This window comes from Amblyraja radiata, chromosome 11, assembly GCF_010909765.2.
Source record: "Amblyraja radiata isolate CabotCenter1 chromosome 11, sAmbRad1.1.pri, whole genome shotgun sequence".
Classification (NCBI taxonomy): Eukaryota; Metazoa; Chordata; class Chondrichthyes; order Rajiformes; family Rajidae; genus Amblyraja; species Amblyraja radiata.
In genome coordinates, this window is record NC_045966.1 from 41,015,725 (window position 1) to 41,040,256 (window position 24,532).

Sequence of the window (24,532 nt, forward strand, 5' to 3'; positions counted from 1 at the left end):
TTCCGTAACAAAGAATACGATAGACTCACCACCCTCTGAAGCAAGACATTTCTCCTCATCTCCATTCTAAAATATGTCCTTTAATTCTGAGGCGATTACCTCTAGTTCTAGACTCTCCCACTAATGGAAACATCCTCTCCACATCCACTTTATCGAGCAACTGTCCATATGGTGCCAGCGAAATAACCTGGCCCTCAACACCAGCAAAACCAAGGAACTGATTTGTGGACTTTGGAAGGAGTAGGAGTAGGATTTATATCAACGGGTCGATGGTTGAAAGGGTCAAGAGCTGCAAATTCCTGGGCGTGTACATCTCTGAAGATCGTTCCTGGTCCGAGAACACTAATACAATTATCAAGAAAGCTCATCAGCGCCTCTACTTCCTGAGAAGATTACGGAGAGCCGGTTTGTCAAGGAGGACTCTCTCTAACCTCTACAGGTGCACAGTAGAGAGCATGCTGACCGGTTGCATCGTGGCCTGGTTCGGCAATTTGAGCGCCCTAGAGAGGAAAATACTACAAAAAGCAGTAAACACTGCCCAGTCCATCATCGGCTCTGACATTCCTTGCATCGAGGGGATTTATCGCAGCCGCTTCCTCAAAAAGGCTGGCAATATCATCAAAGACCCACACCATCCTGGCCACACACTCATCTGCCTGCTACCTTCAGGTACAGGAGCCTGAAGACTGCAACAACCAGGTTCAGGAATAGCTACTTCCCCACAGCCATCAGGCTATTAAACCTGGCTCGGACAAAACTCTGATTATTATTAACCCATTATCTGTTATTTGCACTTTATCAGTTGATTTATTCATGGGTGTATATATTTATATTATGGTATATGGACACACTTATCTGTTTTGTAGTAAATGTCTACTATGTTCTGTGTGGAACAAAGCAAGAATTCCATTGTCCTATATAGGGACACATGACAATAAACTCACTTGAACTTGAACTTTTCCAAGCCTTTCACTATTCTGTATATTTCAACGCGATGCCCCCTCATTCTTTCACTGGTCCAATTTGCTTGAAAATTAATTTTGTTGGAAAGGGCGTAATCATGTCAAAGAAGGGAAATTATGTCATCGTTATATAAATATAATGATTATGTCATCGTTATATAAATATAATGTACAACAGTAAGTGTTCCAAAATCAGTTAACAAAGACTATATATTCGATCTGCTATGCTTCATCATAGATATACTGATGCCATCTACGTATTCGCTATTGCATTTTACCTGACCAACAGAACGAGTTTCCGCTCTGGGGATAACCCACTCCAGACGTGATTGCTGTGACTTTAAAGATAAATGCAAAATAAACTCCTGCAAACTTATTTTTAAAGAGGGCGTTTAATACACCATTAAGTGTGCAGGAGAGCAGCACAGCTTTAAGAATTGCAGCTGCAGTTGTTGAAAAGAACTGGTCGTGTCGCTGTCTACCAATGAGAAGCTCAAGCACACAGATGGATCCATTGCCCCTCCCACATCCCAGAATAAAAACGTCATACGCGACGAGAGAGGCGAGCAGTGCCTACGTTTCCATTGCCGAAACAGGCTGAGGACGATAGATTTCCCGTCTGTTTGAATTCGGGATTGGAAATCTATAAGATTTTTTATCTGGTGCGTGGACCATTTGCACGGATTACCCGAGGAGAGGCCTGGTCTGGGACTTTGACAGGGCGCGGAACAATGGCGTGCCTACCGAGGTTTGCCTTCACTGCGTTTGCTTGCATAATTGTGATATGTCGACCGGGTCTAATCTCCGGGCAAATTCGTTATTCTATTCCCGAGGAAATGAAGCAAGGGGCATTTGTTGGGAATATCGCTGTGGATTTGGGCCTGAACGTACGGCGATTGTCAGCTCGCAAATTCCGATTGGGCTCTGATGACGGTGGGCGGTACATGGAGGTCAGTTTGGACAATGGAATCATGTCTATTCGTGAAAGAATCGACCGGGAACGTATTTGTGGACAGACTGATAAATGTACTATACCTTTCGAAACCATACTGGCAAACCCTTTGGAGATGTATCACGGGGAATTGGAGATTCTTGATGTAAATGACAATTCTCCCACTTTCCCGCAGAGCAGCATTGTCTTGCAGATATCGGAAGCCAGTGCACCCGGTGTACGTTTCCGACTCGAGGGCGCGGATGATCCCGACGTTGGTACAAATACCGTGGCCGCTTACACAATCCGTTCCAGTAAGTACTTTAGTCTAAAAACACAGAGGGCCGAAGACGGCATTATAATTGCCGATTTGCTGTTAGAGAAGTTGTTGGACCGAGAGCAGCAATCATCCCTTCAACTCTTGCTTACTGGGATTGATGGCGGAACCCCTCAGAGATCAGCCACAGCTCAGATTCTCATTACTGTGCTGGACTTCAACGATAATCCACCTGTGTTCGATCATAATATTTACAGAGGTAGCGTAAGTGAGAACGCGCCGCGGCGTACGTTGGTGCTGAAAATCCAAGCAAATGATTTGGACGAAGGACTGAATGCGGAGTTAACATATCGTTTCCATGATGCTACTGTGCGAAGAGTGCAATATTTATTCAGTTTGGATCCACGCACTGGGGAGATTATAGTTAAAGGGCCTGTAGATTTTGAAGAAGTAAACAGCTATTCTCTCGATATTCAAGCCCAGGACCACGGTTCACCTGCAATGACGGGGCACTGCAAAGTAGTGATCAAAGTGATTGACGCGAATGACAATGCACCTGAGATAAGGGTAACATCAGCTTCCAACAAAATCCAGGAGAATACTCCACCAGGAAGTTTCATATCCCTGATTTATGTGATCGATCGCGATTCCGAAACGAACGGTCAAGTGCGTTGCGAGATACAAAAGAACGTCCCATTTCGACTGCAAAAGACATCGAACCACTATAAATTAGTCACCAGTGAAACGTTGGACCGTGAAGCGATCTCTGAGTATAACATTCTTATTTCAGCCTGGGACGTGGGTTCACCGTCACTATCAACAAATAAAACCATCGAGATTTCAATTTCGGACATTAATGATAACGCACCACAGTTCGGTGAGACATCCTACAACGTATATGTAATGGAGAATAACGGGGCGGGTGCGTCCCTTTCCACAGTAACTGCAATGGATCCTGATCTGGATCTAAATTCCCATGTTTCCTACTCCTTTCTCGATAATCATGTCCAAAACTTGCCAGTGTCCACTTACCTCACTATTAACTCAATGAACGGTACTATTTACGCGCTGCGTTCCTTTGACCATGAGGAACTCAAGAACTTCCAAATCCATGTTCAAGCCCGTGACGCCGGGGTGCCTCCGTTGAGCAGCAGCGCCACGGTGAATGTGATCATCCTGGATCAAAATGACAACGCGCCGGTAATTGTTTCACCTTCAGAACAAATTGACTCAGCAACAGTGGAGGTCGTGCCCCAGACTGCGGGTCAAGGGTACTTGGTCACCAAGATAATGGCAACTGATGCCGATTCTGGTCAGAAGGCACGGCTCTTTTATCAGATGGTTTAATCTACCGCACCCGGGTTGTGTAACATTGGACAACATTCCGGAGAAGTCAGAACAGCGCGCAATATTTTGCAGTCAGATAATGCTTTACAAACTCTAGTCATCTTGGTTAAGGACAATGGGCAGCCAAGCCTGTCCAGCACAGTTAGAATCAACATTAGATTGTTGTGGAACAGCACTGAAGGAATCAGCGAATGCAGTACCTTGGTGAAGAATCCAGAATATTTCTCTGATCCACACGTTTATTTAATCGTCATTTTCAGTTGCACTTCCGTGGTCTTTCTTTTGATCATCATTCTATTGATTGGTATCAAGTGTAAACAGGACAGACATAGTATCCAAGAGTATAACTCGCCTAGTTATTCTCACAATTATGGGGGTTCTCACGGTACGTTTAGTGGAAGACCTGCCCTGGAGGAAACTTTACGCTATCCTGGGACGGGCCGGGTACTCCGCGTGCAAGAACCGAATCAATACTCGGTTTGTCTTTCTCCAGAGTCAGCGAAAACCGATTTTCTCTTCTTGAAGCCATGCGGCGCACCCACCTCTCAAACCCAATGCTAAATTACGCTGATACGTAGATTAAGGAATGCCTATTCTTATGCGGCCATTTTCTTTCTGCCCAGTAATGTGAATCAATGCTAGTGAAATTTGAAGAAAACATTCCCTTCTTGCGTTTTTTCTCTTTTGCTTAAATTGGAGTACAATTGTCAAAAATAAAAATTCCTGAAACGGGAATGAAACCATTTTGAAATTGCATATTTTATTTCTGAAGGCAGTCATTCTGTCACTGGATAATGTGCATAAACTTGTTGCCATTTAGTTTATTACGCAAAGTGTCTGGATACCTGGATCCACTACGTATTAATAAGGGAAAGTTGCGGTGAAGAATTTTCTGATTGCGTACCCACGCGTTCTATAAGAATTGTTGTTAGTTCGTGGTACAAAAAATACATATAACAGTAATCAACAGTTGAAGGAAATAATTAAGCTCCTATATCTGAAAGAGAATTGATGGCAGATGCTGAGATTACTCAGTACAATAACTCAGTGATCTTAGTGGGGTGAGCGCAGAGGCACATGGCGGTTGGTGTCGAGCCCTTCGTGACTTCAGGAGAAGAACATTGTTGGTAGAAATAGACGAGGGGATGCTTACAGCAAACAGTATCAAGTGGTGGTTGGATTCAGTTGAGGAGGGGATTTTTTATGCAGTTCATTTCTGTTGAGGATAGCCTGGGTTGAGAAAAAATGCCCGAATCACCATTCTTGGATGTACCGGAAAGCCCCTGAGTCATCTTGATGTGGAGAGGAAAGGCAAAGCGACGTTATCCATGGTTAAAATCAGCATTTGCAATTAATGTACGTTGTTAAAGTGGTGGGGGGTATATGTGGTGAGACTAGAAACACTGAGCATGTTGGGCTGCACAAGTGGGGAAAAGTGAGAAACGGGCAGTTTGGCACACTGATGAAAAATTGAAACCACTTTAGTTTGGAAGTAGAGGAACAGGAGGGGACCACGTATGAATGGAATAATGTATTACGTGTGAAAGGGAGGAGAAAACGAGCGAAAGTAAAGTCAATTAGCAGCTTGGTTCACAAGTTATAGGGGTAGAATTAGGCCAGTCGGCCCATCGAGTCTCCTCCGACATGCAATCATGGCTGATCTCTGCTTCCTAATCCCATTTTCCTGCCTTCTCCCCATAACCCTTGACACCCGTTCTAATCAACAATTTATCTATCTCTGTTTTAAAAATATCCACTGACAGCCGTCTGTGGCAATGAGTTGCACAGATTAACTACCGTCTGACTCAAGAAGTTCCTCCTCGCCTCCTTTCTAAAAGAGCGCCCTTTAATTCGGAGGCTATGACCACTGGTACACAACTCTACCTCCAGTGGAAACATCCTTTCCATATCAACTCTATCTATGCTGTGTTAACACAAAGTGTACTAGACTAAGTGTCGTGTATGCTGCAAACCAACAAAAACCAAGGCATTGTTTTGCATGACCCCAAAGGACACCCCCGGGTGCATGAGGAAACCAGGTTAATGGCATTGCATGACCCCAAAGGACATTCTCTCAATCACGAGCAATCACCAATAATTGCAGATTTGTTAAATTTATACGTCACATTCCGGCTCCGAATGTGAAGGAGATCATCTACAATAGAGAGAATAACACGGTTAAGAAAATGACTGCAATAAGCCAGTTCGGTATTTCGAAAAACACAAGGAATCATGGGATTTGTCAAAGGTCATCCGAGAGTTTAAAAAAAACGCGCGGTAGTGGGGAGAGCGGGGTGCAACAGCGAGAGAGAAGAGGCAAATGCGAGTGGGAGACAGGGAGAGAATGTGAGGGGTGGTGGAGAGAGTTTTCAGTTAGACAGACAACCATTGGTAAAGAAATGGCTCACTGCTTCTAGGAGAGTCGATAAAATGTCCTCAATCGAGAGAATGCAACTTCAGAACCACCTCGTCTCGACCGCGCTGGAGATTTCCGCGGTCGCAAGGAACACATGACCTAAAGTTTGCGTTGAGTGAACTGAGTGTTCTTACCGTCCTTGTCGTACACCGGCGTTTTGTGAGAGTGGTTGGATCCCGAAATCGAGGAGTCAGCGCCCGACAGGTGAGCGGCCCGCGGTAGCTGGCGCCTCTCCGTTCGCCGCTGGTAGGACTGACAGCTCTACTCCCCGGGTCGGGCGCTGCCTCCTCGACCCAGCTGCTTGGCGGCGGCCGACTAGGATTCCAGAGCATCGCCGATGCCTCATATCAGCTCCAGATCCCCCGCCGCCTGTCCAGGTAATGTGACCTACGTTTGTTGAGCTGAAGCTGGGATCGAACCACTCACACACCGCCGGTGTACGGCGAGAACGTTAAGAACACTCAGTTCACTCAACGCAAACTTTGTCATTTGTTGCTTGCGCCTCCCCGCTCCCATCCATCCCAACCACGGCGCAAAAGTCTAATGCGTAGGAGGTCTAAAGGAGGGTCTTCTATCCAAAGGTCCGCGGACGGGAGTGTCGGCCCAGGCCCGCAGCCAGCGGAGGGGAGGCGCCGGCCCCAGCTCGATTCTGCCTATCCCGCCGCCCCGGACGTCCCTGGTCGCCCCCGGACGGGACACTCGGGAGGGGACGGGCCCAGCGGCGGCTGGATGGTGCCAGTTCGCCCACGGCCTGGCCGAGCTGCGCTCTGCCCCTACGGTACCCGCTGCCACTTCATCCATCCGGCGGCTGCCCACCTTCAGCGGGATCTCGGTGTCAGACTGAGGGGAGGGGGGGGGGGGGGGGGGGGGGGGTGGAGCTGGAGGGCTGCCGGACACCCGGCATAACCGAGCTGAAGCCAGCGGCTGCAGGTCAGGGGCCGCCGCGCCAGCCCAAAGCAACCCCGGACACCTCCGGCCAGGGACGGGACACTGGGGATGTGACGAGGACGGCCCACCTCGACCCCCACCCCGACCACGGACGAAACGCAAGCCTGCACACAATGCAGCATCACCGTTGCCGAGACTTTATAACTAGTGACCTATGACCTGGGCATGCGCAGACGGAATACCGAACTCGCGTATTACATAGATGTGTATCCCGTTAGTGTAACACGGTGTTTTTAATTAAATATCGTACATTGTAATCTTTAAAGATAATGTTAACTATTCATTTATGTGTTTCAAAATTGATCATGTCCCCTAATATCGGACCGTGACGTTCAAATTGTGTTTTTTTGTTCTGGGTAAGGTACTGCTAACACGCCCAGCAATCAGGAAGGGATCGATTCTCAGCATCGTCGCTCTCCTGGATGGAACAATAACAGCATTTCCTTATTGAATCCTCCATTCACTAACTTTCACATTTAATTCAATTTACCTCAATTTAGACACAATTCCGTCACTGAGTACATACCCCCTCCCTGTCTGTTCAGCAGTTCAAATGTAACACTTTTTCATCGAGCTATATGTAGCAATGTTACAAAATTTTGAGATTTAAAAAATCAAGTCTGTAATTTATCCCATCAGATAAAGCATAAAAAGAAGTTTAATTTGACACCTAATTCACTTTCATATCTCATGTATTTAAAAAGTTATGGCCATTTTCATACTCGGAAATTAGCAACTTGTTCCCTATTGATTTTCTATGGACGTAACAAAAAAGCTGTGATCGTGAACAGTCAAAAGTCCATAACCTTCTTAAAAATTAAGAGAACTGAATGAAATTTTCAGCTATCATAGATTGAACCATTCTGAAACAAATATAAAATAATCTTACTTGGATGACCTGAAATTAAAGCATATAATTAGTTAGTTACCCAAGTGTAGCTAATTTCAAACTTCAATTACTAGATCTAAACATCTATCCATTTCTTAATAAATGATTAACATTTTTAAATAGCCTAAGTGTGCAAATAATATTCATAAATAATTCACAATAAAACATGATTTTTAAATCTCATTTACATTAATTTATAGGCCAAATGGAAGGAATTTAGTGTTCAATTGCTGTAAATTAAAGTCCATTTTAAATCAGCTTTCTAGTGGGATCCTGTGAACGCGCTGGTTTAGAACGTTCACATTGCGGTAGATTTGTGCCCTCAAATGCCCAGAAAAATACTGCGGGATATAATGGGGCCAAAATGAGCTACTCGCAATATTAAACTTTGTATAAAGGGATCTTAAGAAGCCCTTTTTAATGTAAAAATGAGCTACATACCTTCAGTTATTTGCTCTATGAGACCCTGACAGCTGTCGGTGGTCGCGGGTTTAGAGATTGATTTTTAAACTACTATAACTTTTATCCAAGGCCTTTAAAACTAATAATAGCTTTTGCGACGGGGTCTTCCAGCGATCTTTCGTTAATAATTAACAAGGCTGAACATCTTCGATTTGAACAGCCTAGAGAAAATCGCGTTTTAAACCCGCCCCCCTCTAAACGGCACCAAAATCGCGCACACCCGCAGCGACAGATTTTTAGCGACGCTTCAGGTAGGCTTTGCAACATACCTACTATATGGTAGTCATCTGACCAGAAAACGTGTAACGTTCGTTTATTTTACGAGTTCCCTTCCACTATACAGGACCCGAAATTCTTCTCGGTGAAGTAGTGATCTGCTTGCCTTTCTGTCAATATAATTTAAGTATTTGGTCTTCCCAATGTGGTAACACTGTATTTGAGACACTGCAAGAAGATTATGCCATTGCATTGCAGAGCACGTGCGTACAGTCTGCAGGAATTAAACTGTTTTTTTCCCCGTTTGTTTAACACTTTCGTTCACAATTTCACACTATCTATTATTTTTGCCTCTGAATTCCAACACTGTTGGAACAAGTACAAAGCAAAGGTGCACGCTTGAGAAACAGCATTCATCTTCCACATGGACAAGTTGCAACCTTCCTGAGCTCGCCACTCTTGTCTGTTATCATTTCGGTTTAGTTTTGCATCATGTTTGCCGAGGTGTAGATCATACAAACAAACCATTCGTTACATCGCATCTACGCTGACCATCACGTTTATCTGTACTAATTCCACCCGAGCATTAACTCCATGTCCATCAATTCCGTACATAGTCACATTCCTATTATGTACCTTTTACATATTTAACTGTTCCCGTCTGCGTCACATAAACTGACATCTCAATCCACCTGCCGTATTCCGTATTTCTGAAATTAATAGCCATCCGAACGACTTTAAAAGTACTCCCTCTGATCCTAAAACTTATGTTCTAGTTTTGGAGCGCCCTACCATTGGAAATGGCTGTAGGAATCTCCCCTGTCTCTGTCGCTCGTGATTGTGTCATGGCGCCGCTCAGCTATGTTCACTCCAGGGAATGCAGTTCTAGCCTATACAATCTCCCCTCATGACGTAAACCTGCCCATCCTGGCAACGTTCTTTGGAGTGTGGCCTGCTACCTATCTGGCTTAACCAAACAACTTATATATTGTGCATACCAGATGTGCACACAATAATTCAAATCCAGCCTAACCAATGTTTTATTCAACGATATTACACCTCGACTCTTACATTCAGTACCGCTGCTGAGGGAGACACCCATGCCATATGCCTTCGGTGAGACCCTGTCCTCCACTGTTCACAGTTTTAAAGAACAAATTTATTTCAGACGGAATCCCCGTCTGTTCAATAACCTGAACATGTCCCATTCCCTTGCTATTAGCCATACACCACAGAAATAACGAAGCATAATTAGTCCTTTCAGCCTCTTTCCTTTTCTCTCTCCTTTACTTCCCATCATTAAACTTACTGAAAAATGAACACTTTTTAATAATTCATCGTTCAGATAAAGCAGCCAAGCCCCGAAATGTTGATTGTATTTCTTTCCACGGATGATATCTGAATCGATGCGCTTTTGACTGCTTATCAGTTAATTGCTCCATTGCGAAAGCAGCGTGCTTCCTGGTTGGTGGAAGGAATTATCCATCATCTCACCTGTAGTTTTTCGTGTTGTTTGCGTTTTTATTTTGCAGATTTTATTACAATTATTCGGTTGATTGAATTTTATTGCAATTTGATTTTTTTGCGGGGAGCGCGTGGTTCAGTCATTGTAAAACTTTAGTGTGGTTATGGAATATAAAAGGTGAAACCCAGCGCTAACTTGAGAATGATATGGAATTGATATCCAATAAACCAAGTGTGGCATCAGAAATCTCCAGAACATTTTCAACCAATGGAGAAGATTACCATTTAGTTTGATTAGAGATTCTATCCTCTACGTCATGAAGAAATTGTCCCATTCAAATTTTGCCGGGATCGTGCATGACGTTGAACATCCACTGCAAACTCGAGGAGCAGAAATTAAACTTCAATTGTCTAACCACATTACAAGTACTTTGGGCCACCTTGTTAACGTTCACTAAAAACACTTGTTTACACGCTAAGTGTGGTACCACGAAATTAATGTTAACTAGGGAATATTTTCAATGAACAAAACATCTGCGGATAATGGGTAATCCAGTCATTTGATTGCAAATTGCGGTAATAAAACAAATTAAGAAAAAAGAAAAAACGAAACTGAGAATCCTAAACTGAGAATAAGAATTCAAAAATTCACAAATTTTTCGCGCCAAACTTCACACCGACACCTATTTTCTATGTTCCCTAAACATCTGTCGGAGCCTGCTGGGTCATGTGCTTGCAAAGCTGCTGCAAGCAAGATTTACATTGCAGCATTGCCTCTGCTTCATATGCACGTACGTGTCAAGAAACTTGGCTTGACTTGGACGTGAGGATGCCTCTTTCCAAACATCACTGCCATTAAACTGGGAGTCGGTTGAACAATTGGCCAATTGAAAGTATTATGTTCACGAACGATAATGAAATACTCTTATCAAAGAAGGGAAAATTATGTAGTCGTGATATGAAGGGCAATTGATGCAGATTCTCGTCAGAACGCACGTCTCTTTTATCAGATTATGAAATCTACCGACCCCGGTTTGTACAACGTTGGACAACATTCCGGAGAAGTCAGAACAGCGCGCAATATTTTGCAGTCAGGTACTGCTTTACAAACTCTAGTCATCTTGCTTAAGGACAATGGACAGCCAAGCCTGTCCAGCATATTTACAATGAACATTAGTTTTGCAAAACAGCACTGAAGGAATCAGCGAAAGCAGTACCTTGGTGATGAATTAAGAATATTTCTCTGATCCAAACGGTCATTTAATTGTCATTTTCCGTTGCACTTTCGTGGTCTGTCTTCTGATCATCATTCTATTGATTGGCTTCAAGTGTAAACAGGACAGAAATATTATCCAAGTGTATTACTCCCCTAGTTACTGTTACAATCGTGGGGTTTCGCACGGCACGTTTAATGGAAGATCTGCGATGGAGGAAATGTTACGCTATCCTTGGACAGAGCGGGCAGTCCGCGGGCCAGATCTGAATCAATACTCGGTAAGTCTGTCTCCAGTCAGCGAAAAACGATTTTTCTCTTACTGAAGCCATGTGGTGTTGCCACCTCTCAAGGTCAATGTTAAATTATGCTGATACGTAGATTGAAGAATGCCAATTTTGTATGCGGCCATTTTATTTCTGCCGGGCCATGTGAAACAGTGCGAGTGAAATATTTAGAAAACTTACCCTTGTTGCACGTTTTTCTCTATCGCTTAAATGGGAGTACGGTTGTAATTGAAAAAGTAAAATGTCCTGCAACTGGAATGAAAACATCTTGAAATTGCATGTTTTATTTCTGAAGGCAGTCCTTCTGTTTATCACTGGATAATGCGCACAAACGCGTTGCCATTTAACCTATTACGTAACGGTTTGGGTACCTGGATCCATTTACGTGGATGAAAGTACTAATATGCGAAAGTTGCGTTGAAGAGTTTAATGATTGGGTACCCATGTATTCTAGAAGAATTGTTGATAGATCGTGCCACAAAATATACATATAATAATAATCAACAGGCGAAGGAAATAATTAAGCCCATTTTTTGCAACACAACTCATGCCTGATGCTGAAATTGTGAGGACGACTGGCTAGAGGAACTCAGAGAGTCTGGCAGCACATGTGGAGAGAAACAGACAGATGACGTTTGGTGTCGAGCCCGTCATGATTGGTGGAGAGGTCCGTTCTGCATAGAGAAGGCTTAGAGCAAACAGTATCAAGTGGTAGTTGGATCCAGGTGAGGAGGGGATTTTTCGCAGTTGGTTCTTGTGGAGGATAGCACAGGTTGAGGAGAACTGGTTGAGTCTCCATTTGTAGATGAACGAGAATGCCCTGATGTCATCCTGATGCGGAATGAAAATGCAAAGCGACGTTGTCTATTGTAAAAATGAGGATTGGCAAAAAATGAGAACAAATCTGCAGATTAATGGGCAATTCAGTAATTTAGTTGCAAATTGCAGTAACACATCCAATCATGAAAAAAAGAAAAAAGAAAAAGAGAATCTCATGTTAAATAAGAATTCAAAAATTCACAAAATTTCCATGGATGTTTCCAACAACAAGCAAGTTATGTGCTTGTTTAGCTGCTGCATGCAAGCTTTACATTGCAGCCGTACCTCTGCCGCCTATGCATGCACAAGTCAATAAACTCGGCTTTTATTGGACGTGACGATGCCTTTCTCCAGCAATAACTTTAAACAGGAAGTTGGTTCAACAATCGGTCAATTTAAAGTATTATGTTCACGAACACCTTTTTCAAAATTTGGAAAGTGATAATGAAATTATCTTATCAAAGAAGGGAAATTATGTAGTGTTATATGAATAGAAATGCTGCCCGTCCCGGTGAGTTACTCTAGCTTTTTGTGCTATCTTCTTATATTTTCTTACTACCCTAAGGTGTGATTGTAAGTGGTCAAACATGTGTAAGCAAATACTGTATATCCGATATGATATGTCGCATCATAAAAACAACGATGCCATTTATTTATTCGTTGTGGACTTTTGACTGAACCGACAAAACATGTTTACGTCCTGAGGATAACCCACTTCCGACGTGCCTGATGTGATTTTCGACATTAAATGAAAAAAAAACACATTCTTCAAGCTTCTTTTCAAAGAGGGCGTTTTATGGTTGTACCCCATGAAATGAGTAGGAGAGCAGTACAGCTTTAAGAATTGTAGCTGCAGTTGTGGAAAAGAACTGGTCGTGTCGCTGTCTTCCAATGAAAAGCTCAAGTACACAGATGGATCCATTGTCCCGCCCACATCCCAGAATAAAGACGTCAGACCAGACGAGAAAGGCGAGGAGTGCCTGCGTTTCGATTGCCGAAAAAGGCTGAGGAGGATAGATATCCCATCTGTTTCGATTCGGTATAGGGAATATATATGAATTATTTTATTGTGCTTGGACTATTTACACGGAGAAAGACCTAGAATTGGACTTTGACTGATCACGGAACATGGCGTACCTACCGAGGTTTGCCTTCACTGCGTTTGCTTGCATATTTGCGATTTGTGCACCGGGACTAATCTCCGGGCAAATTCGTTATTCTATTCCCGAGGAAATGGAGCAAGGGGCATTTGTTGGGAATATCGCTGTGGATTTGGGCCTGAGCGTACGGCGATTGTCAGCTCGCAAATTCCGGCTGAGCTCCGATGACGGAGGGCGATACATGAAGGTTAGTTTGGACAATGTAATCATGTCTATTCGTGAAAGAATCGACCGGGAACGTATTTGTGGACAGAATGATCAATGTACTATACGTTTCGAAACAATACTGGAAAATCCGTTTGAGGTGTCTGACGGCGAATTGGAGATTCTTGATGTAAATGACAATTCCCCCACTTTTCCGCAAAGCAGCATTGCCTTACAGATATCGGAAGCCAGTGTATCCGGGATACGTTTCCGACTCGAGGGCGCGGATGATCCCGACATTGGTACAAATACTGTGGCCGCCTATACAATCAGTTCCAATGAGCACTTTAGTCTAGAAACACAGAAATCCGAAGACGGTATTATAATTGCCGAATTGATGTTAGAGAAATCTTTGGACCGAGAGATGCAATCATCATTTCAACTCATGCTTACTGCGTTTGACGGTGGGACCCCTCAGAGATCAGCTACGACACAGGTTCTGATTACGGTATTCGACCAGAACGATAATCCACCTGTGTTCGACCATGATATTTACAGAAGCAGCGTAAGCGAGAATGCGTCGCGGGGTACGTTGGTGCTGAAAGTCCAAGCAAATGATTTGGACGAAGGAATGAATGCGGAGCTGACATATCGTTTCAATGATGTTGCTTTGCGAGCAGTGCAACATGTATTCAGGTTGGATCCACGCACTGGGGAGATTCGAGTTCAAGGGCCTTTCGATTTTGAGGAAGTAAACACCTATTCTCTCGATATTCGAGCCCAGGACCACGGTTCCCCTGCAATGACAGGACACTCCAAAATATTGATCAAAGTCATTGACGTGAACGACAATGCACCCGAGATAAAGGTAACATCAGCTTCCAACACAATCCAGGAAAATACTCCACCAGGAAGTTTCATATCCCAGATTTATGTGATCGATCGCGATTCCGCAGCGAACGGCCAAGTGCGTTGCGAGATACAAAAGAACGTCCCATTTCGACTGCAAAAGACATCGAACCACTATAAATTAGTCACCAGGGAAACGTTGGACCGTGAAGCGATCTCTGAGTATAACATTGTTATTTCAGCCTGGGACTTGGGGTCGCCTTCACTATCATCAATTAAAACCATCCAGATTGCCATTTCGGACGTAAATGACAACGCACCGCAATTCGCGGAGTCATCCTACAACGTATATGTAATGGAGAATAACGGTCCGGGTGTATCCATTTTCACAGTAACTGCAACAGATCACGATCTGGATCAAAATTCCTACCTTTCCTACTCCTTTCTCGATAATCATATCCAAAACATGCCAGTATCCACTTACCTCTCCATTAATTCAATCAACGGTACTATTTACGCGCTGCGTTTCTTTGACTATGAGGAACTCAAGAACTTCCAGATCCATGTACAGGCCCGTGACGCCGGGGTGCCTCCGTTGAGCAGCAGCGTCACGGTGAATGTGATCATCCTGGATCAAAATGACAACGCGCCGGTAATCTTTTCACCTTCAGAACTGAGTGAATCGGCGGCAATGGATACCGTACCCCGGTCAGCCGGTCAAGGGTACTTGGTCAGCAAGATAATGGCAACTGATGCAGATTCTGGTCAGAACGCACGGCTCTTTTATCAGATAGTGAGATCTACCGACCCCGGTTTGTACAACGTTGAGCAACATTCCGGAGAAGTCCGAACAGCACGCAATATTTTCCAGTCAGATACTGCTTTACAAACTCTAGTCATCTTGGTTAAGGACAATGGACAGCCAAGACTGTCAAGCACAATTACAATGAACATTAGAGTTTTGGGAAACAGCAGTGAAGGAATCAGCGAAAGCAGTACCTTGGTGAAGACGCCAGAATATTTCTCTGATCCAAACGTTTATTTAATCGTCATTTTCAATTGCACTTCCGTGGTATTTCTTCTGATCATCATTCTGTTGATTGGCATCAAGTGTAAACAGGACATAAATATTATCCAAGAGTATAACACCCCTAGTTATTGTTACAATCATGGGGTTTCGCACGGCACGTTTAATGGAAGACCAGCGATGGAGGAAACATTGTGTTATCCTGGGACGGGCCGGGTAGTCCGGGGGGCAGAACTGAATCAATACTCAGTCTGCCTGTCTCCAGAATCAGCGAAAAGCGATTTTCTCTTCCTGAAGCCACGCGACGCTCCCACCTCTCAAGCCCAAAGCTGAATAACAATGGTACGTAAATTGAAGAATGCCAATTTATATGCGGCCATTTTATTGCTGCTGGAGGATGTGAATCAGTGCGAGTGCATTGTTTAGAAAACTTACCCTTGTTGCATTTTTTTTCTCTGTCGCTTAAATGGGAGTACGGTTGTAATTGAAAAAAATAAAACTGGAATGAAAACATCTTGAAATTGCTAATTTCATTTCTGAAGGCAGTCCTTCTGCTTGCCACTGGATAATGTGCACAAACGTGTTGCCATTTATTCAATCATAAATGATCTGGGTACCTGGAACCACTTACTTAGCTGAAGTGCTAACTTGCGAAAGTTGCGTTGAAGAGTTTATTTACTGGAACTTTAATAATAATCAACATATGAAGGAAATAATTAAGCTCATTTATATGAAATTAATGAAAGAAGTTGAAATTATGAGCACGATTGACTGGAGGAACTCAGTGAGTTAGGTAGCACCCGTGGAGAGAAACAGGCAGATGACGTTTGGTGTCGATCCCATCATGACCACAGGAAAGTTGCATTGTTGTTAGAAATGGCCGAGGAAGGCTTAGAGCAAACTATATCAAGTGGTAGTTGGGTCCAGGTGAGGAGGGGATTTTTGGGAGTTGCTTCTTGTGGAGGATAGCACAGGCTGAGTCTCCATTTGTAGATGAATCAGAAAGCCATGATGTCATCCGGATGCGGAATAAAAATGCAAAGCGACGTCATCCATTGTAAAAAATAGGATTGGCAAAAAAAGAGTAAGTTATTAAAATGGTGGAGAGCACGGGAAGAGGGACTGGAAACACAGCGCACGTTGGGCTGCACATGCGGGGAACAGCAGCATTCTATGTTGAGCAACGGGCAGTTTGGCGTGCTTAGGAACAAATAAAACCACTTTAGTTTGGATTTAATTGAACAGGGGAGTATTAATGGAATAAATGTATTGTGTCTGAAAGGGAGGAGAAAAACGAGCGAAAGTATTAGCAGGTGTAACCGTGCGGTTCAAATTGTGTTTTTGCTCTATGTAAGCTACTACAAACACGCCCAGTAATCAGGAAGGGATCGGTTCCCAACATCTCACTACCCGGCCCCTCTGGATGGAACAAGAACATGGTTTCCCCATGTGTTATCTTCCACTCACAAACGGTCACATTCAATACAAATTACCTCAATTTAAACAAAATTCCGTCACTATGTACAGATTCCCCTTCCCTGCCTGTTTAGCAGTTCAAAAGTATCACTCATCCATCAGTCCCTATCCTAGTCATCCGACCTTACCGGCCACTCGCCATCCTTTGGCAGTTTCCAATGAAACCACAAAACGTGTAACTTTCGTTCTTTTACCAATTCCCTTTTTACTTCCAGCGTACAGGACGCCAAATTCTTCCCGGTGAAGCAATGATCTGCTTGCTCTTCCGCCAATATAATGTAAGTCTTTGGTCTTCCCACTGTGGTAACGCTGTTTTGGAGACACTGAAAGATGGTTGTACCATTACATTGTAGCACACGTGGGTATAATCTGCAGGAATTAAGCCGTTTCCCCCCCCGTTTTTTTAAAATTTTCATTCACAATTTCACGCTAGCTAATCTCCCCCCCCCCCCCCCCCCCTGATTTCCAGCACGGTTAGAACAAGGGTAACGCAAAGGCGCACGTTTGAAAAATAGGGTCTCATCTTCCATATGGACAAGCCACTGTTGTATATTATCATTTCGGTTTAACCTTGCACTCTTGTGTGCCGAGGTGTTGGTCATACATAGAAACATTCGTTACATCGCATATACGCCGACCATCATGTTTAGCTGTATTAATTCCACCCTTGCATGAATTCCGTATCCATCAATTCCCTACATATTCACATTCCCATTAAGTACCGTTTACATACTTAGCTGAAATAGACACAAAAAACTGGAGTAACTCATCGGGTCAGGCATCATCTCTGGAGAGAAGGAATGGGTGCTGGGCGATCGTTTCGCTGAACACCTTCGCTCAGTCCGCCTGAACCTACATGATCGCCCGCTTGCTAAACACTTTAATTCTCCTTCCCTTTCGGACACAGACCTTACTGTCCCAAGTCTCCTCCGTTGTCAGAGGGAGGCTAAACGTAAATTGGCAGAGTATCATCTCATATCTTGCTTGGGCAGCTTACAGCACAGTGGTATGAATATTGATTTATCTAACTTCAAGTAACGCCGGCATTCCCTCTCTCTCTATTCCTCCCCACCCAAGTCGCACAAGCTTCTCGTTTTCACACATCAAACAGCGGACAATGGCCTGTTGCCTTTATGATCGTTACTCTTTTCCAAATCTTTCATTTTTTGTTCTTCATCTCTCTACATCATCGTCTACCGCTCTAGTTTCCCTTGTCTCTAACACGTCTGAAAAGGGATCTCGACACGAAACGCCACCCATTCTTATCTCCAGAGATGTTGCCTGTCTCTCTGCGTTATTCCATGTTTTGGTCTCTATCTTCGGTTTAAACCCGCATCTGCAGTTCCTTCTTACATACTTACCTGTTCCCGTTTCCACCACCTGAACTGTCATCTCAATCCACATGCGATATTCCCTTGTTCTGAAATGAGTAGCCATCCGCTCGACTTTAAAAGTACTCCTTATGATCCTAAAACCCATCGTCTAGTTTTGGGGTGCCTTACATTTGGATATGTCTATTGGCCATCTACCGTATCCGTGCCGTTCGTGTTTGGGTCATAGCATCGCTCAGCTGTGTTCTATCCAGGGAATACAGTTCTGGCCTATACAATCTCCCCTCATGACATAACCCTCCCATCCTGGCAACGTTGTTTGGAGTGTGGCCTGATCCCACTCTGGCTTAACCTAATCACTTACATATTGTTCTTACCACAATAACGTGCACACAATAATTCAAATCCAGCCCAAGCAATGTTTTATTCAACTACAATAGACCTCAACTCTTACAATCAGTACCGCTGCCGAGGGAGGCAGCCTTGCCATATGCATTCTACACGACCCTGTCTGCCACTCTTCTCATTTTTAAAGAACAAATTGCTTTCATCCAAAATCCACAGCTGTTCAATGAGCTGAACATGTCCCATTCCCTTGCTATTCGCCATACACCACAGAAACAATGAAGCATAATTTGTCCCCGATCACTTATATTGAGGTGATTACAGGATATACATTTATTTGGTCTTGCCTCTGAGAAAGATTTCTATTTTTTTCTCATTTAATTCCCATACTCGCTGTTATTGAAAAAGAACTTATATTTCATAGTTTCACAGATAGACGATCCACGGTCAGAAGCGTTGATTGTATTTCTTTCCTCGGATGATATCTGAATCGATGAGTGAATTCAGCATTTTCAGTTGTTGTTCCACAGCTGACTGCTTGTCATTCAATTGCCATATAGCGATAGCAGCATGCTTCTTGTTTGGTGGAAGGAATTATCCCTAATCTCACCTGTAGTGTTTCGCGATGATTTGGATTTTTTTTCAGATTTTATTACAATTATTCGGTTGATATTAATTTTATTGGTATTAGAATTTTTTTGCTAGTTTCGTGAGGTTCAGTCACGACAAACCTTTGTTTGGCAATGGAATATGAAAGGTGAATCCCAGCGCTAACTTGAGAATGACGTGCAATTGACATCCAGTTAACCAAGTGTGGCATCAGATATATTCAGAACATTTTCAACCAATGACGAACATGACCAATGCATTCCGTTTAATTAAAGAAGACGTAAATTATATCCTCTACGTCATGAAAACGTGTCCCATTCAAACTTTGCCTGGGTCATGTATGGCGTTCAACATTCACTGCAAACTCCAGCAGCAGAAATGAAACTCCAATTGCCAAAAAACATTACAAGTACTTTGGGACACCTTGTTAACGTTCACTGAAAAAGCCATTTTACACGTTAAGTGTAGTACCAAGAGATTAGTGTTAACTGGGGCTCATTTTAAATGAGAACAAATCCACGGATTAGTTGGTAATTCGGTCATTTAGTTGCAAATTGCATTAACAAAACCAATGAAAAAACTACAGAAAATCGAAACAGAAAATCTCAAGTTAAATAAGAAACAAAAATCCACCTAAATTCCTGCGCAAAACCTCACACCGACACCTATTTTCCATGTTTCCTACAATATCTGTCCGGGTCTGCTGTGTTATGTGCTTCTGAAGCTGCTGCAAGCAAGATTTACATTGCAGCAGTGCCTCTGCTTGCCGATGCATGCACGTGTCAATAAACCTGGCTTGACCTGGGCGTGACGATGTATTTCTACAACAATCACTTTAAACAGGAAGTTGGTTCAACAACCGGCCAATTGAAAATATTATATTCACGAACACCCCCCTCTCGACTTTCGAAGTTAAATGGAAGAAAATTCCTTCTTCAAGCTTCTTTTTAAAGAGGGCGGTTTACGGTTGCACATCATTAAATATATAGGAGAGCAGTACAGCTTTAAGAATTGTAGCTGCAGTTGCTGAAAAGAACTGGTCGTGTCGCTCTGTACCAATGAGAAGCTCCAGTACACAGATAGATCCATTGTCCCGCCCATATCCCAGAATAAAAACGTCAGACGCGTTTAGAGAGGCGAGCAGTGCCTGCGTTTTGATTGACGAAACAGGCAGAGGAGGATAGATTTCCCGTCTGTTTCGATTCGGTATTGGGAATATATGTGAATATTTATTTCGTGGTTTGACGATTTGCACGGATTACTCGAGGAGAGGCCCTGTGTTGGACTTTGACAGATCGCGGTATAATGGCGCACATACGGATGTTTGCCCTCACAGCATTTGCTTGCATGTTTGTGATATGTGCACCGGGTCCAATCTCCGGGCAAATTCGTTATTCTATTCCCGAGGAAATGGAGCAAGGCGCGTTTGTTGGGAATATCGCTGTGGATTTGGGCCTGAACGTACGGCAATTGTCAGCTCGCAAATTCCGACTGAACTCTGATGAAGGAGGGCGGTGCATGGAGGTCAGTTTGGACAATGGAATCATGTCTGTTCGTGAAAAAATCGACCGGGAACGTATTTGTGCACAGAATGATAAATGCACTGTATATTTCGAAACAATACTTGGAGGTTTTGGAGATTCTTGATGTAAATGACAATTCCCCCACTTTCCCGCAGAGCAGCATTGTCTTGCAGATATCGGAAGCTAGTGCACCCGGTGTAGGTTTCCGACTTGAGGGCGCGGATGATCCCGACATTGGTACAAATACCGTGGCCGCTTATACAATCAGTTCCAGTGAGCACTTTAGTCTAAGAACACAGAAAACCGAAGACGGTATTATAATTGCCGACATGCTGTTAGGGAAATCTTTGGACCGAGAGCAGCAATCATCATTTCAACTCTTGCTTGCGGCGACTGATGGTGGAACCCCTCAGAGATCAGCCACAGCTCAGATTCTCATTACTGTATTGGACAACAACGATAATCCACCTGTGTTCGATCATGATATTTACAGAGGCAGCGTAAGTGAGAATGCGTCGCGGGGTACGTTGGTGCTGGAAGTCAAAGCAAATGATTTGGACGAAGGACTGAATTCGGAGCTGACATATTGTTTTAGTGATATTTCTTTGATAAGAGCGCGAAAATTATTCAGTTTAGACCCAGTTACTGGGGAGCTTCAAGTCAAAGGGCTTCACGATTTTGAACAAGTAAACAGCTATTCTCTGGATATTCGAGCCCAGGACCACGGTTCCCCTGCAATGACAGGACACTCCAAAGTACTGATCAAAGTCACTGATGCGAACGACAACGCACCTGAGATAAAGGTAACATCACCTTGCAACAAAATCCCGGAAAATGCGCCACCAGGAAGTTTCATATGTCTGATTAATGTGATGGGTCGTGATTCTGGAGCGAACGGTCAAGTACGTTGCGAGTTAAGACAAAAGAACGTCCCATTTCGACTGCAAAAGGTATCGAACAACTATAAATTACCCCCACGAGTGAAACGTTGGACCGTGAAGCCATCGCTGAGTATAACATTCTTATTTCAGCCTGGGACTTGGGGTCGCCGGCACTCTCATCAAAGAAACCCATCCAGATTGCAATTTCGGACGTTAACGATAACGAACCACAATTCGCAGAGTCATCCTACAACATATATATAATGGAGAATAACGCTCCGGGTGCGTCCGTTTCCACAGTAACCGCAACAGATCCTGATCTGGATCAAAATACCTATATTTGCTACTCCTTTCTCGATAACCATATCCAAAACGTGCCAATATCCACTTACCTCACTATCAATTCAATTAACGGAACCATTTACGCACTGCGTTCCTTTGATTACGAGGAACTAAAAAACTTCCAGATCCATGTTCAAGCCCGTGACGCCGGGGTGCCTCCGTTGAGTAGCAGCGCCATGGTGAACGTGATCATCCTGGATCAAAATGACAACGCGCCGGTAATAGTTTCACCTTCAGAACAAAGTGGCTCGTCAGCAGTGGATACCGTACCCCGGTCAGCGGGTCAAGGGTACTTGGTCAGCAAGATAATGGCAACGGATGCAGATTCTGGTCAGAACGCACAGCTCTTTTTTCAGATAGTGAAATCTACCGACCCCGGTTTGTACAACGTTGGACAACGTTCCGGAGATGTTAGAACAGCGCGCAATATTTTCCAGTCCGACACTGCTGTACAAACTCTAGTCATCTTGGTCAGGGACAATGGGCAGCCAAGCCTGTCCAGCACAGTTACAATGAACATTCGAGTTTTCGAGAACAGCACTGAAGGAATCACCGAAAGCAGTACATTGGTGACGAATCCAGTATATTTCTCTGATCCAAATGTTTACTTTATCATAATTTTCAGCTACACTTCCGTTGTGTTTCTTCTGATCATCGTTCTGTTGATTGGCATCAAGTGTAAACAGGACAGAAGTATTATCCAAGAGTATAACACCCCCAGTTATTGTTACAATGGTGGAGAGTTGCACGATACGTTTAATGGAAGACCTGCCATAGAGGAAACTTTACGCTATCCCAGGACAGGCCGGGTTGTCCGCGTGCCGGAACCGCATCAATACTCGGTCTGCCTGTCTCCAGAGTCAGCGAATAGTGATTTTCTCTTCTTGAAGCCATGCGGCGCTCCCACGTCTCAGGCCTATTGATGAGTATGCTCAAGGAAGACGCATCTTATAGAAACATAGAAACATAGAAACTAGGTGCAGGAGTAGGCCATTCGGCCCTTCGAGCCTGCACCGCCATTCAATATGATCATGGCTGATCATCCAACTCAGTATCCCGTACCTGCCTTCTCTCCATACCCTCTGATCCCCTTAGCCACAAGGGCCACATCTAACTCCCTCTTAAATATAGCCAATGAACTGGCCTCGACTACCCTCTGTGGCAGGGAGTTCCAGAGATTTGGAGTCATTTTACTCTCGAAGCATATGAATAACTCGTGAGTGAAATATTTAAGAAAATGTTGTGCATGTTTTCGATTTCCTTTAAATTGTGCATTTGTTGTAATGGTAAAGAATATATAACTTTTAGCAAATAAAGCCCATCGTCTGAGAGGTATCTGTCAACTCAGAAGAAATCATATTGCCTATTATTGAACGACGTACAGATATACATTGCTGCTGGATCAATCACATTAAGATGCTAAATCCATTTACTTGCCTAAAGTAAAAAATACGATAAAAAAATTCGACGTCAGCATATTCCATATGAAGTGCTGATAGGTACAGAGCAAATAACTAAATAACAAACTTAGTAGACGGAAATGAAAATATAAAGTGAATGAGAAACACAAGATGCGAAAGCTGAAATATTGTGTAAGATAAAATGAGTTGGCGGGAAACTCACCGGGAAACAGGTGGACCACGAAGTGAGCTGGGATATGGATAGATAACGTTTCAGGATGCCCCGCACCTCCAATCCGGACTAGGGGAGTATTAGCTGGTAGAAAGAGGTAAATGGAAATGGTGAGGCAAGTGCTGGCAAGTGGAATCCAGGCAAGGAAAACTTGGCTGGCAGATGGAAAACAACGGATGGAGATGGTCACATAGGCGGGAGTTAACATGTGAAAAAGAAGAACGAGATGATGGAATCCGATAAAAAGGAAATGTACGAAAGAAACTATAGAAGTATGGGCAGGCAAGGCTCATGCGAAACAGTACGACGGGTAGAGGAGGATGTGAGTGTGAGGACCCGTGTCGATCAGCAGAAGAAGGGGGTGGGTGGGCGGTAATCTACAATTGGAACAATGCATGTTCATGCCTTTGGATTGTAGGCCACACAAGCGGAATATGCGATGCTGGTATTTCAGTTTGTATATGTCCTCCCTCTGAGTATGGAGTAAACTGAGGACAGAGAGACTGTATTGGAATGGGAATGTAATTGAAAATGTTGCAATCAGGAGTTCCAGCTCGCCTACCAATGGCGTTCAGACCAGAACTGTGCACAATACTTCAAATGCGGCCAAAGCAATGATTTGTTCAGCCATAACAGGACATCTCAGCTATTTTATTCCTAACCTACGCTGATGAGCGCAAGCGTGCCATATGCAAATGTCACCTCAAGCTCCCATTTTAAAGAACTATTTTCTTATAGCCCCAAAATATCCTTATGTCCTTCAACTCTCTGCAATACCTTGCCTCTCACTGATTATCGTGTGTCTGTAGAGCCCAGAAATCAGAAACGTCATGCAACCTACAGTAGAAGCAACTTAATATAATCTTGTCCCAACTGCTACCCTTGCCGCTGCGAATGCCATTTAGTTTAAACTTCTGAAAGATATTAGTATTTTCTACCCTCCATTCCCCATTCACACTGCTATTGAAAACTAAAACATATT

At 43.6% G+C, this 24,532-nt stretch overlaps 2 protein-coding genes across 2 annotated transcripts in view; both read left to right on the forward strand.

The window, feature by feature from the left end:
• The window catches only part of LOC116978396, a 36,898-nt gene extending 20,973 nt beyond the window's left edge, over positions 1-15,925 (forward strand). Inside the window, 2 exon segments of the mRNA XM_033029515.1 lie at positions 1,523-4,075; positions 13,351-15,925. Of these exon segments, the coding sequence (XP_032885406.1) occupies positions 1,523-4,075; positions 13,351-15,744 (4,947 nt within the window). The 3' untranslated portion in view covers positions 15,745-15,925.
• A 4,657-nt stretch (positions 15,926-20,582) lies between these two features.
• Positions 20,583-22,841, forward strand: LOC116978397 (protocadherin alpha-C2-like). Its single transcript, XM_033029516.1, has 3 exons — positions 20,583-20,696; positions 20,851-21,592; positions 21,727-22,841. Exons 1-3 carry the CDS (start codon positions 20,583-20,585, stop codon positions 22,839-22,841), a joined length of 1,971 nt encoding a protein of 656 aa, XP_032885407.1.
• Positions 22,842-24,532: the final 1,691 nt, after the last annotated feature.